At 36.4% G+C, this 13,825-nt stretch overlaps 1 protein-coding gene across 3 annotated transcripts in view; it reads right to left on the bottom strand.

Moving 5' to 3' along the window:
- CFI (complement factor I) overlaps positions 1-13,825 on the bottom strand; it is a 49,779-nt gene that overhangs the window by 16,599 nt on the left and 19,355 nt on the right. For all 3 annotated transcript variants that reach the window (XM_082728164.1, XM_082728165.1, XM_082728166.1), the window contains 5 exons: positions 12,091-12,272; positions 10,921-11,034; positions 10,713-10,823; positions 2,837-2,878; positions 1,712-1,747 (listed from right to left, as the gene is read on the bottom strand). In XM_082728164.1, the coding sequence (XP_082584290.1) occupies positions 1,712-1,747; positions 2,837-2,878; positions 10,713-10,823; positions 10,921-11,034; positions 12,091-12,272 (485 nt within the window). The remainder of the gene's footprint in view (positions 1-1,711; positions 1,748-2,836; positions 2,879-10,712; positions 10,824-10,920; positions 11,035-12,090; positions 12,273-13,825) is intronic.

Genomic DNA, 13,825 nt, shown 5'->3' with positions numbered 1-13,825 from the left:
TGGAACATAATGGAAGACATTAGGAGAAGGTAGGGAAACATGAAGGGGAGAGAGAAACCATGAGAGACTGTGGACTCCTGAGAAACAAACTGAGGGTTTTAGAGGGGAAGGGGGTGGGCGATGGGTTGGCCTGGTGGTGGGTATTAAGGAGGGCAAGTATTGCATGGAGCACTGGGTGTTATATGTAAACAATGAATCATGGAACACTATATCAAAAATTAATGATGTAGGGGCACCTGGGTGGCTCAGTGAATTAAAGCCTCTGCCTTTGGCTCAGGTCACGATCCCAGAGTCCTGCGATCGAGCCCCACGTCTGGCTCTTTGCTCGGCGAGGAGCCTGCTTCCCTTCCTCTCTCTCTGCCCGCTTCTCTGCCTGCTTGTGGTCTGTGTCTGTCAAATAGATAAAATCTTAAAAAAAAAAATCAATGATGTACTGTATGGTGACTAACATAACATAATAAAAAAAATTCTAGCTTAATATGAAAATTGGCTCGATTCTTTGAAGTTCTGCCTAAAGGTACATGGGTGGGGCAGGAAGAGGCTAACTGAAGGTTTAAACATTTCATGCTTGAAAACTGTTTTTGACAAAACTGATATCACAAAACTCATAGCAAATACAAAAAATTATGTAGGTCTAAAATGTTGTTTTCACTTCAAAATTAGCCTTGCGAATTAACTCATTTTTCATATTTAAAAAAAAATTTTTAATAAACATATAATGTATTATTAGCCCCAGGGATACAGGTCTGTGAACTGTGAGGTTTACACACTTCACAGCACTAACCATAGCACATACCCTCCCCAAAGTCCATAACCCCACCACCCTCTCCTGACTCCCCTCCCCCCAGCAACCCTCAGTTTGTTTTGTGAGATTGAGAGTCTCTTATGGTTTGTCTCCCTCCCGATCCCATCTTGTTTCATTTATTCTTTTCCTACCCTCCAAACCCCCCAACATTGCATCTCCACTTCCTCATATCATATGATAGTTGTCTTTCTCTGATTGATTTATTTCGTTAGGCATAATACCCTCCAGTTCCATCCACGTTGTTGCAAATAACAAGATTTCATTTCTTTTGATGGCTGCATAGTATATATATATATATATATATATATATATATATATATACCACACCTTCTTTATCCATTCGTCTGTTGATGGACATCTAGGTTCTTTCCATAGTTTGGCTATTGTGGACATTGCTGCTATAAACATTCGGGTACATGTGCCCCTTCAGATCACTATGTTTGTATCTTTAGGGTAAATACACAGCAGTGCAATTGCTGGGTCATAGGGTAGCTCTATTTTCAACTTTTTGAGGACCCTCCGTGCTGTTTTCCAGAGTGGTTGCACCAGCTTGCATTCCCACCAACAGTGTAGGAGGGTTCCCCTTTCTCCACATCCTTGCCAGCATCTGTCATTTCCTGACCTGTTAATTTTTCCTGACTATGGCTGTTATCTCATTGTGAGGTGAGGTGGTATCTCATTGTGGTTTTGATTTGTATTTCTCTGATGCCGAGTGATGTGGAGCGTTTATGTTTATTTTACTTAAAAGTGATAAGGAGAAGAGTAATGTTATTTTTTTCTATTTACATTGATAGCAAAGGTAATTGTTGCTTGAATTAATTACATATACACATGCATACACACACAACATTAAAATGCAGATGTAAACCAGGGAAGCACTAGTAAAAAAGAATAATTTTAATTTACCTTCATCCATATTAGCAGTCAAAAATTGTGTCTCTTCTAAAACAAAACAAAAAGTTCCAATGTTTGTGGTTGTGTTAATAAGAAAAATCAAATAATTAAGATTATTTAAAATTTGATCATAATTTTCTATCTTAAAACCCGTCCAATATTGATTGATTTATTGATTTATGAGAGAGAGAGAAATTGCATGTGCATGCATGGGTGAGCACAAGTGGGGGAGGGGCAGAGAGAGAATCTTAAACAGGCTCCACAGACATGGTCTTGATCTGACCACCCTGAGATTGTGACTTGAGCCAAAATTAAGAGTTGGATGCTTAACCCACTGAGCCACCAGGTATCCAAAAACCTGTCCTCTGTTTAAAAAGGACAGTAGAAATCCTCAAAGCACACCATCTTATTTCCTTTCTATATCTAGGTTATTGTGAAGCCTCGGGATAAACTATGGAGAAATTTTGCAGGCACCAACTAGAGGTGTCTGTTGGTACAAGTGAATGGTGAGACTCATGGTGCTGTGGTTTTTTGCATTTAGAATAGGCAAAATGCTTGGGTCAGAGAAGGAAAGCTGCTTCTTCAACTCCGATTCACAAAGTCCTTACATAACGTAGGGAACAGTTACTAACACTGACTGAGAAAGTACTGAGCTGATGCTAAAAAGACCTCTCTGCCTACACTAATGAGAAAGCTGAGTAATTGCTAACACGTGATCATAATATGTGCAATTAGTAGCTACGATAAAATATAAGAAGAGGAGTACCGGGGTGGCTCACCGGGGAATTTGCTTAAGATTCTCTCTCTCCCTCTCCCCGTGCCCCTCCCCAAGTTCACTCTCTCATACACACTGTCTCACTAAAATAAACAAATCTTTAAAAATATATATAAGAAGACACAGTTGCTTTGTTTTGCTTCAATTCTGTTGCAATATTCCAAGAATTCAATAAAATTTTTACCTCGAGCCACATGTAAAAAGTCCCATGGGAAAAAAACACAAAAATTTACCACAGCAGAGGATAATTTTTGAGAAAAATGTGTACCATATCAATGATATACATATATCATAAAACTATAAAGCTTTATCCTTGTTTTCATTTCTGTAACATAAATTTTCTCTTATAAAAATGGATTTACCTATAATTTCAGGATGGTCTTTAATTTCAGAATTTCCATTTCCTAAAAATAAAACAAAACATTTATTTTAGGAGAGATAATATTCACCTGGATAAAATATACACCAATCATTTATATCTTAGAAACAGTATAACAACTTAATTTTTTACAAAGATAAAAGGGAATCACAGTATGCCATCTTTCTTTGATTTTTAATACCACATAACAGATGTTTCATATTGCATTTAAACACACACCAATTTCATTATATCAAGGAAATAATTTTTACTTGAGTTTTAAAAAGGTGTATGTTTTGGATATATTTGAACACATATGGACAGCAAGTTTACTATACAGTTATATAAATTTATAACTCTTTTAAACTTATATTTATTAAAGGTGGGCTTTCCAGGATACATGAAATCAAGTTATACACCAAACTTCCCTTGATTGAGTGATTCTGATCTGTCCACTGAAAGATCAATGAATATATTAATGTTTTTATTTTACATCTCTTCTCTCATTTGCTCTTGCTTAGAGAGGGAAAAATTAGAACCATTACTGAAATACAAAAGGTGGGCTCACTTTAAAGAAGGGTAAACTGAAGTAACAATGCCAGTTGACTTAATGTATTTTTGATATGGATTCAAGAACTTGATTTTTTTTTTTTTTTTGCATTTTTTTTCTTATTTGCAAGCTTTGGGGCGTCTGGGTGGCTCAGTGGGTTGAGGCCTCTGCCTTCGGCTCAGGTCATGATCTCAGGGATCATGGGATCCTAGGATCAAGCCCCACATCAGGCTCTCTGCTCAGCAGGGAGCCTGCTTCCTCCCCTCTCTCTCTGCCTACCTCTCTGCCTACTTGTGATCTCTGTCAAATAAATGAATAAAATCTTTAAAAAAAATTTTAAAAAAGCAATATTTATGTTATAGTTTCTCCCTGATAGTGGGATTTTTTTTTCTCCCTGATAAGCTAACAAATTGTGTTCTTTGAACTTAAACTTTAGAGTTTTGAATCAGAAGGAGAGGGAGGTAAAACGGACAGAAGAGGAGGAGAAGAAACCCCAAATATCTTTATACTGAAAAAGTGAAATCAAACTATAGAACTTCAGAAGACAAATACTGCATGGTTTCACTTATATGTGGAATCTAACAAAACAAACCCATCAAAAAAGAGATCAAATTGTGGTTATTAGGGGCGGGGAGGGGTCTGGGAAATTACGTGAACCTAGTCAAAAGGTATGAACTTCCAGATCAGTAAGTGCTTGGGGTGTAATGTACAGCACGGTGACTAGTGTTACCATAGTTGTATAGTATACTTGAGAGTTGCTAAGGGAGTAAATCCTAAACATTCTCATCACACACACACACATAAAAATTGTAACTATATGACATGATGGATGTTAACTAAACTTACTGTGGTCATCATCTCTCAATATATGTGTGCCAAGTCATTATGTTGTATACCTTAAACTTATATTCCATGTTGTATGTCCCAATTCTATCTCGATGAACCAGGAGGGAATGACTCTCAAGGTTCACCAGCAAGAGTCATGACTACTGTCTTCCTCCCTAAAAGATGTTTGGAAATTTCTCTCTCTTCTCTTTACTAAGGTTTTAATTATATTTGATGGACATAAAAGTTTTTTGCTCAACTGCTTATATAAACTTCAAAAGAAATAATATGATTTGAGATCCTAAAAAGTGTGTTTTTATATTTAAGAGCTGATGTGAATGGGAAACTAAACAGGACTTCAATAAAGTTCAATAATACCAAGCAATGACACAATGTAATTATTATCAATTCATTTATCCATATATATATCTACCACATATTTAATGCTTAGCTCTAAATCACATTTGGAATATAAAAATGATTAGATTCTATTTTTAAGAACAGGGCCTGACACACATAGTAAGAACTTAATAAATAGTCACTGAGAAAATTAGTTAATATAATAACTTCAAGAAAGCACTGATGTAAGCAAGAAGTTAGTCTATGTGACACAGAGTAGGTACCTAGTAAGCATTTTTACCATCAGAGGCTTTTCAATGAGCACCAAAAACCAAAGAGCATTAACGATGAGCACCAAAAAAAAAGAGCATTAACATATTGCTTTGAAATTTGGTAAGTAAAGGGAAGAAATTAAAAACTATGTTTCCTTTCTTTTATGAATTGCATTTCATGGAAACCAAACAGCTGATAAAGTAAAGTTCTCTATAGAAAACCAGTTAATAAATGCAGACGGAATGCTGATTTAGAATTCACCATCTTACAGTTCTTGTAGACAAATTGGATCTAGGCAGCAATCACACAGGCCCCTAAAAACCATTAAGATGAAAGGCTGTGGGGGAAAATTTTAAAGGAAAGATCAAACTGGTCCAGTGATCAATTTTAGCATCATTAGAAGTGGAGTACACAGAGAACATGTCATTTTATGTAGTAAAAAGGACACAACACTACCCATCAAGAATTCTTGCTTAAAATATTGAACTTTGTATCTAATCAAATCTCTATAAATCCAGAATAAGGGACATCCTGTAGGCAAATGGTCAAGTTTCTCTAAAAATCAATGGCATGAAAAAAATTGGGGGTGGATTGGAAGGTAACTTTTTTTTTTTTTAAGATTTTATTTATTTATTTGACTGAGAGAGAGATCACAAGTAGACAGAGAGACAGGCAGAGAGAGAGGGAGAAGTCGGCTCCCCGCTGAGCAGGGAGCCAGATGTGGGGCTCGATCCCAGGACCCCGAGGACACGGCCCTAAGCCGAAGGCAGAGGCTCAACCCACTGAGCCACCCAGGCCCCCTAGTAGGTAACATTTTTAAAAATTAAACTATTGTTGACATATAATGTTATATTAGTTTCAGATATATGACCTCATGGTTCAACCATTCTATATATTATGCAATGCTGACCACAAGTGTGGTTACTATGTGTCATCATGCAACATCCTTACAACATTATTGACTATACTCTCTATGCTGTACTTTTCATCCCATGACTTATTTTATAACTGGAAGTTTGTACTTCTTAATCACCTTCAACTAATTCCCCCAATTCTCCCCACTACCCGCCTCTAGCAGCCACCAGTTTGTTGTCTGTATTTACATATCTGTTTTTGCTTTTCTTTGTTGGTTCATTTGTTTTGTTTTTTAATTTTCACATGTAAATGAAATCATACGGTATTTGTATTTCTCTGACTTATTTCACTTAGCAAAATACTCTCTAGGTTTATCATGTTGTTGCAAATGGAAAGATGTCATTCTTTTTTATGACCTGAGTAATGTTCCAGTGTGTGTGTGTGCACATCCATCCATTTGTCAGAGGACCCTTATGTTGCTTCCATATCTTGGCTATTGTAAATCATGTAGCAATAAACATAGAATGCATAAATCTTTTTTGTATTTGTGTTTTTGTTTTCTTTGGGTAAATACCCAGTAGTGGAACTGCTGGATCATATGGTAGTTGTATATACATATATATAATTTTTTTTTTTTTTGAGAATCCTCCATACTGTTTTCCATAGTGGCTGCACCAACTTAATTTCCCATCAACAGTGCATAAAGGTTCTCTTCCTCCACATCTTTGCCAACACTTACTATTTCTTGTCTTTTTGCTACTAGCCAAGCTGACTAGTGTGAAATGGTATCTCACAGTAGTGGAACTGCTGGATCATATGGTAGTTGTATATACATATATATAATTTTTTTTTTTGAGAATCCTCCATACTGTTTTCCATAGTGGCTGCACCAACTTAATTTCCCATCAACAGTGCATAAAGGTTCTCTTCCTCCACATCTTTGCCAACACTTACTATTTCTTGTCTTTTTGATACTAGCCAAGCTGACTAGTGTGAAATGGTATCTCACTGTGGTTTCGATTTACATTTTCCTGATGATTAGGCATGTTTTCATGTGTCTGTTGGCCATCTCTATGTCTTCTTTGGTTCTTTGGACAAATGTCTATTCAGTCCTTGCCCATTTATTAATCAAGTTTGTGCATGTGTGTGTGTGTGTGTGTGTTGAACTGTATAAGTTTTTATATATTTTGGATATTAACCCCCTCTCAGATATATCATTCACAAATATCTTCTCCCAATCAATAGGTCATCTATTTATTTTGATGGTTTTCTTTGGTGTGCAAGAGCTTTTAGTTTTATTGTAGTCCCAACAGTTTATTTTTGCTTTTGTTTCCCTCGTCTGAGGAGACATATCTAGAAAAATGTTGCTATGGCACCCAAGAGATTTCGCTTATGCTCTCTTTTAGGAGTCTTATGGTTTCAGATTTCACATTTAGATCTTTTCTTTTTAAATTTAAATTCAATTAACTGACATACATTTAGGTCTTTAACCCATTTTTTTTTTTAAAGATTTTATTTATTTATTTGTCAGAGAGAGAGCGAGCGAGCATACGCAGACAGAGTGGAAGGCAGAATCAGAGGAAGAAGCAGGCTCCCTGCGGAGCAAGGAGCCCGATGTGGGACTCGATCCCAGGATGCTGGGACCACGACCCGAGCCGAAGGCAGCTGCTTAACCAACTGAGCCACCCAGGCGTCCCAAACCCATTTTGAGTTTATTTTGTGTATGGTGAAAAAAAGTGATCCAGTTTCATTTTTCGGAATGTACATTTCCAGCTTTCTCAACACCATTTATTGAAGAGACTGTCTTTTCTAGATTGTGTATTGTCGTTCCCTTTGTTGTAGGTTAATTGACCATGTAAGCATCAATTTATTGTGGACTTCCTATCCTGTTTTATTGATCTATGTGTCTGCTTTTGTGCCAGTACCATACTGTTTGATTACTACAGCTTTGTAGTATATCTTGAAATCTAGGATTTTGATACCTCTTATTTTGAATCTATTGTGATGATAGTATGTTTCATCCTTTGTTCTTTCTCAAGCTTGCTTTGGCTATTCAGGGTTTTTTGTGGTTCCATACAAATTTCAGGATTCTTTTTCGCTAGTTCTGTGAAAAATACTATTGATATTTTGATAGGGATTATGTGAAATCTGTAGATTACTCTGGATAATATGGATGTTTAAAAAATAGTTGTTCTTCCAATCCATGAACATGGTATATCTTTCCATTTATTTGTGTCACTTCCAATTTCCTTCATCAATGTCTTATAGTTTTCAGAATGTAAGTCTTTCACTTCCTTGGTTAAATGTATTCCTAGGTGTTTTATTCCTTTGGTGCAATTGTGAATGTAATTGTTATCTTAATTTCTTTCTCTGATGGTTTATTACTAGTATATAGAAACACAAATGATATAAGAGTGTTAAATTTGTATCTTGCAATTTTACTGAATTCATTTATTGGTTCTCATTGTGTGTGTGTGTATAGTCTTTAGTTTTTTGTTTTTTTTTTTTAATTATTTATTTATTTGTTTGGGGGAAGGGGCAGAGGGAGAGAATCTTCAAGAAGACTCCCCACTGAATTCAGAGTCCAATGCAGGGCTCCATCTCAAGACCCAAGAGAACATGACCTGAGCCTAACCAAGAATTCGATGCTCAATTGACTGAGCCACCCAGACACCCCTAGAGTTTCTATGTAAAGTATCATGTCATTTGCAAATGGTGACAGTTTTTTCTTTACAAATTTAATTCCCTCTCTTTCTTCTCTCTCTCTCCCTTCCTTCTTTCCTTCCTTCCTTCCTTCCTTCCTTTCTTGTCTGATTGTTAGGACTTCAGTACTATGTTGAACAAAAGTGGCAATAGTGGACATACTTGTCTTGCTCCTGATTTTAGAGGAAAAGCGTTCAGATTTTCACCACTGAGTATGATATTAACTGTAGGTTTTCACCACTGAGTATGATATTAACTGTAGGTTTGTCATATATGGCTTTTGTTAGGTTTAAGTGTATTCCCTCTAAACCCACTTGGTTGAGTTTTTTTTCATGAAATGGATATTGAATTTTGTCAAATTCTTATTTTGAATCTATTGTGATGATAGTATGTTTCATCCTTCATTTTGTTAATGTGATATAGCATACTGATTGATTAGAGGATATTGAACCACCATCCCTGGAATAAATCCTGCTTGATCATGGTGAATGATTTAATGTAATGTATTGTTGAATTTGGTCTGTTAATATTTTAATGTAATGTAGTGTTGAATTTGGCTTGTTAATATTTTGTTGATGACTTTTGCACCTATTTTCATTAGGGATATTGATGTGTAATTTTTTTTTTTTTTTTGTAGTGTCTTTGTTTAGTTTTGGTATCAGGGTAATGCTGGCCTTGTAGAATGAATCTGAAAGTTTTCCTTCCTCTTCCTTTTTGGAACAGTTTGAGAATAGATATTAAATCTTTAAGTGTTTGGTGGAATTAACCTGTGAAGCCATTTGGTACTGAACTTTTGTTTGTTGGGAGTTCTGTTTTTTTTTTTTTTTTAATTACTAATTCAATTTCATTACCAGTAATCAGTCTGTTCAGATTTTTTATTTATTCCTGATTTAATTTTGGAAAATTATATGTCTCTAAGAATTTTTCAGTTTCTTTTAGGTTGTCCAATTTTTTGCCATATCATATTCATAAATGTCTTTTATAATATTTATATTTCTATGGTGTCAGTTACTTTACCTTTTTCATTTTTTATTTTATTTATTTGACCCTTCTTTCTTTTATTTCAATGACTCTGCCTAAAGATTTATCAATTTTGGTTATCTTTTCAAAGAACCAATTCTTGGTTTCATTGGCATATTTAACTTAATTTAATTTAGTCTTTATTTATTTCTACTCTAATCTTTATTATTTCCTTCCTTTTACTAACTTTGGGCTTTTTTGGTTCTTCCTTTTCTAGTCCTTTTAGATAAAATGTTGGATTATTTATTTGGGATTTTTCCTCTTTCTTGAAATAGGCCTGAATTGGTATAAAGTTCCCTCTTAGAACTGCTTTTGCTGTGTCCCAAAGATATTGGACTACTGTATTTCCAGGTGGGTAACTCTTAAAGAATAAAAGCTACTTTAAAAACCTTACAATCAAATACAATGTTAGGTTGTTTTGAAACTTGATTCAAATACATTGTGTTTGAGAGGGGTGCCTGGGTGGATCAGTCAGTTAAGCATCCGAGGACTCTTGGTTTCAGTTCAGGTCATGATCTCACAGTTGTGGGATTAAGCCCCCCATTGGGCTCTGGACTCTGGGCTCAGCTTGGAGTCTGGTTCAGACTCTCCCTCCTGCTCTCTCTCTCTCTCAAATAAATAAATAAAATCTTTTAAAAAATATATTTTTGAAACAGCTGGGAAAACTTGAACATGGGCTGTTATTAAACAATGTTAGGGAATTACTATTATTAGGAATACTAATGAGAGTATATTGTGTATGTATAAAGTATAGCATTAGAAATGCATCTAGGTGAAGTGACATGATATCTCAAGCGTGCTTTAAAGTACTCAAACAAACAAGCTGAACAAGACTGGCAAAACTCTGCTAATTGTTCAAGGGAGAGAGAGGCACATATTGGTTCATTCTCATAATCTATTTTTGTTATGTGGGAGCTTTACTAATAAAAAGTTCTGGGGCCGCCTGGGTGGCTCAGTGGGTTAAGGCCTCTGCCTTCGGCTCTAGATCATATACTAGATCCCGGGGTCCTGGGATCGAGCCCCGCATTGGGCTCTCTGCTCGGCGGGAGCCTGCTTCCTCCTCTCTCTCTCTGCCTGGCTCTCTGCCTACTTGTGATCTCTGTCAAATAAATAAATAAAATGTTTAAAAAAATGTTCTGAAATAACAAATGTATTTAATAAAAGAAAATTTGAGAAACAAACATTCCATAATTCTTCAAATGCCCTCTCTTACTAAGACTCCCCTATACTCACTTAATATTATAATTTATCTAAAAGTAAGTTTCTGGGTCCCCAGATCAAGTCATAGAAAAACATAACACAAACCCTTAATTACCTTCACAACCAACTTCATCCTCTCCTGTAATACAGTCCACCTCGCCGTTGCACTTATATTTGTTTGGAATACAAACACCAGACTTACAGAAGAAACTTTTCCCTCGGCATCCTACACAAACATAAATAGCAGAAGGTTTTTATTTTTGTTTTTTCATACTTAAAATACAGTAGGATAGAATCTGAGATGGAGTGGGCGAATCTTCTACCTGTACAGCACAGTTCGTCACTCAGGTCTCCACAGTCGTTGATACCATTACAGGTTCTCTTCTGAGGAATGTATTTCCCATTCACACAGTGAAACGAATCATTTGCTGGAGGAGCTGTAAATTAGGAATTCTCTTTGTGAAATTTTTTTTTTAAAGATTTTATTTATTTGACAGAGAGATCACAAGTAGGCAGAGAGGCAGGCAGAGAGAGAGGGAAGCAGGCTCCCCGCTGAGCAGAGAGCCTGATGTGGGGCTTGATCCCAGGACACTGAGATCATAACCTGAGCTGAAGGCAGAGGCTTAACCCACTGAGCCACCCAGGAGCACCTCTTTGTGAAATTTATGTATGGACTTGTAGGTGATATCTTGATTACATTTGGAATAATTAGGACATTAAGATAAAGTCTGGCATCAAATAGTAAATGATATAAAACGTATTGGTAGCATCAACATAATATATATGGTAAATAAGGAAAACATATGCCAGGGCTGGCTTATGGAGTCCCTTTGGTATCTCTGAAAACCAGTATTTACCGCAGAGGTCTATGCTTGCTGAGGTTGGGGAAGGGGCTCAGGGACCACAGGTCCTTGCTCACACCGGCAAGCACGGGTGCTCACTCATTCCTTTTGTGCCGCCACAAGAATCCTCACTTCCATCCCTTGACTTGGGCAGTGTCATTTATATTTCGATGGTATTTTTTTTTTAAGCACCAAAAAAGTGTTTAGCCTTTAAAACCATACATGTGACTAAAATATTTCAGTGTCAGGACCAAAGAGAAAAGTGGCAGTGACTGTCTTGAGACTGTGGTCACTTGAATATTTTAAAGACATTTTGAAGTGTGTAGACTGGCCCTCTCAAAGGAGATATTGAGGTTTCTTCTGATATTTGCATTACTTATGTTTGTTGTATTAACTTCAATCCAGATGTTTAGGCAAGCAAAGAGGAGTCAGGCAACTTTACTCCCCATATAGGAACCTGGAGAGAAGTAATATTTAAACGCAAAAAAGGTACAATAGAGGAAAAGCAGCAATTTACATTCTAAAGCCCCCAAAATGATTTTGCCTCTATTACTGCAACTGAGTATCTATCACGTTTGTTTACTACAGATGTGGCATGCAATAAACAATTTTGAAGGAAGTTTGGAAGTTTCATGCAACTCCCCTACCAACCTGTATTGTGCGTGTAGCAAACCACACCAGCAAAATCCTGGTCATTTCTAGTTCTTCTCTTAGTAAAAGTACATTCAGCCAAACTTGTCTCGAATCCTTGACAATGCACTTGGAGACATTCAGTGGAATTTACAGAGACATTTTCAGGAAACTCAAACTGTTTTTGAATATCAAAAGCACCTCTACAATTAGAATAAATGAAACATTAGGGTAGAATGATTAGCACTTTGCATTTATAACCTTACCGTAGGAGGTAAGGAACTGAAGTAATTTCCTCTAATTTTCTACATATGAGTGATACATTGAACAAGATGCTTAAATTCTCTGAACCTCAGTCTCTTAACCTGTAAAAGGGAATAGGATACTCTCAGCTGGTTTTGTAAAGAGTGATGAAAACAATCAATTTACATTGGCTAGCCAAAATTCAAAGCTGGCAAACACTCAGCAAATAGTACTTTCCTCTTCTCTGTTTCCTGTTAAAAATGCTTTCTTCCACACTCCTGATATTTCTTTCCAACCTGAGATGCATCATTCTTGGCTTCTCTCCATCTCTGAACTCCTTTTTGCTCAAGGAACAGGAGTAGAATAATCAATCAGGGAATTTTGGAATTACAAATCGGGCAAGGTGAGCTCACCTTTCCATTTTTCTTTTGGGGACCTCTTCACAGGCCTCATGCTGAAAGGCTTACTTGGTTGGCCCCATTGTTGCTTAGAATTTGGGAGATTAATTTGGTTTAATTATAGCATGTTCATTTTTGTTTTTTTTTTAAACCTAGCCATGTCCTCAACTCAGCCTCGACAATATTAAGGGGATATTTTGGCATCTATATGCCATTGCTTGGACTTCCCAATTTGTTTAGAATCTGTGCTACCTCTAAGACTCTATACACTAGAGATGATAAGTTCCAGTAAAATATTCTGCTAGAACCTTCAATTGCTCCCTGCTTCTCTTTAGAAAGAAATGGTGTTAAAAATAAGAAGCTGGGCAAAGATGCATTAGGTAAATATAAACAATAACAAAGCAATAATGGCAATATAAATATTAGATATTTAAAGGGATTAAGAAAGGCATTTTTAATGATTTCAGATCAGTAATGATGGTAAAAAGGAGTCATAAAACTGTGCCAAACAGCATCAAAGCAAAGAAGAGCCACTGGGGCAATCGCACAGGTAAATAATTTGAAAAAAAAAATCTCAATTTAAAACTATCTAAAAGTACTAGATAAAATGCATTCAGTGAGCTCTTCTTCTTTTTCATTTTTAAGATTTTATTTATTTACTTGAGAGAAAGGGAGAGAGCACATGTGGGTGAGGGGGAGCAGAGGGAGAGAGAGAAACAGACTCCCAGCTGAGCAGGGAGCACGTCAAGGGGCTCAATGAGCTCTTAAAGAAGTAAGGAAAATACCCTTGGCTAACATCAGAGAAGTCTGGGGGTTCCCGGATGGCTCAGTTGGTTGAGTGTCTGCTTTCGGCTTGGGTCATGATGCCAGGGTTTTAGGATTGACTCAATCCCAAATGGGGCTCTCTGCTCAGCAGGCAGTCTGCTTCTCCCTCTACCTCGGTGATCTCTCTCATTCTTTCTCAAATAATTAAATAAAATCTTTAAAAATAAATAAATAAAATACAGTAAGACAAGTCTGTCTATGAGCTCATACAAAGTATGATAAGAGCAAAATACTGGGCGATCAAAGACGGAGAGAGTTTCTCATTAGGTTGAATTCTAGGTTGTAGGTCA

This window comes from Mustela nivalis, assembly GCF_964662115.1.
Source record: "Mustela nivalis genome assembly, chromosome: 4".
NCBI classification, from domain to species: Eukaryota; Metazoa; Chordata; class Mammalia; order Carnivora; family Mustelidae; genus Mustela; species Mustela nivalis.
This window is presented reverse-complemented; position numbering and strand designations above follow the sequence as displayed.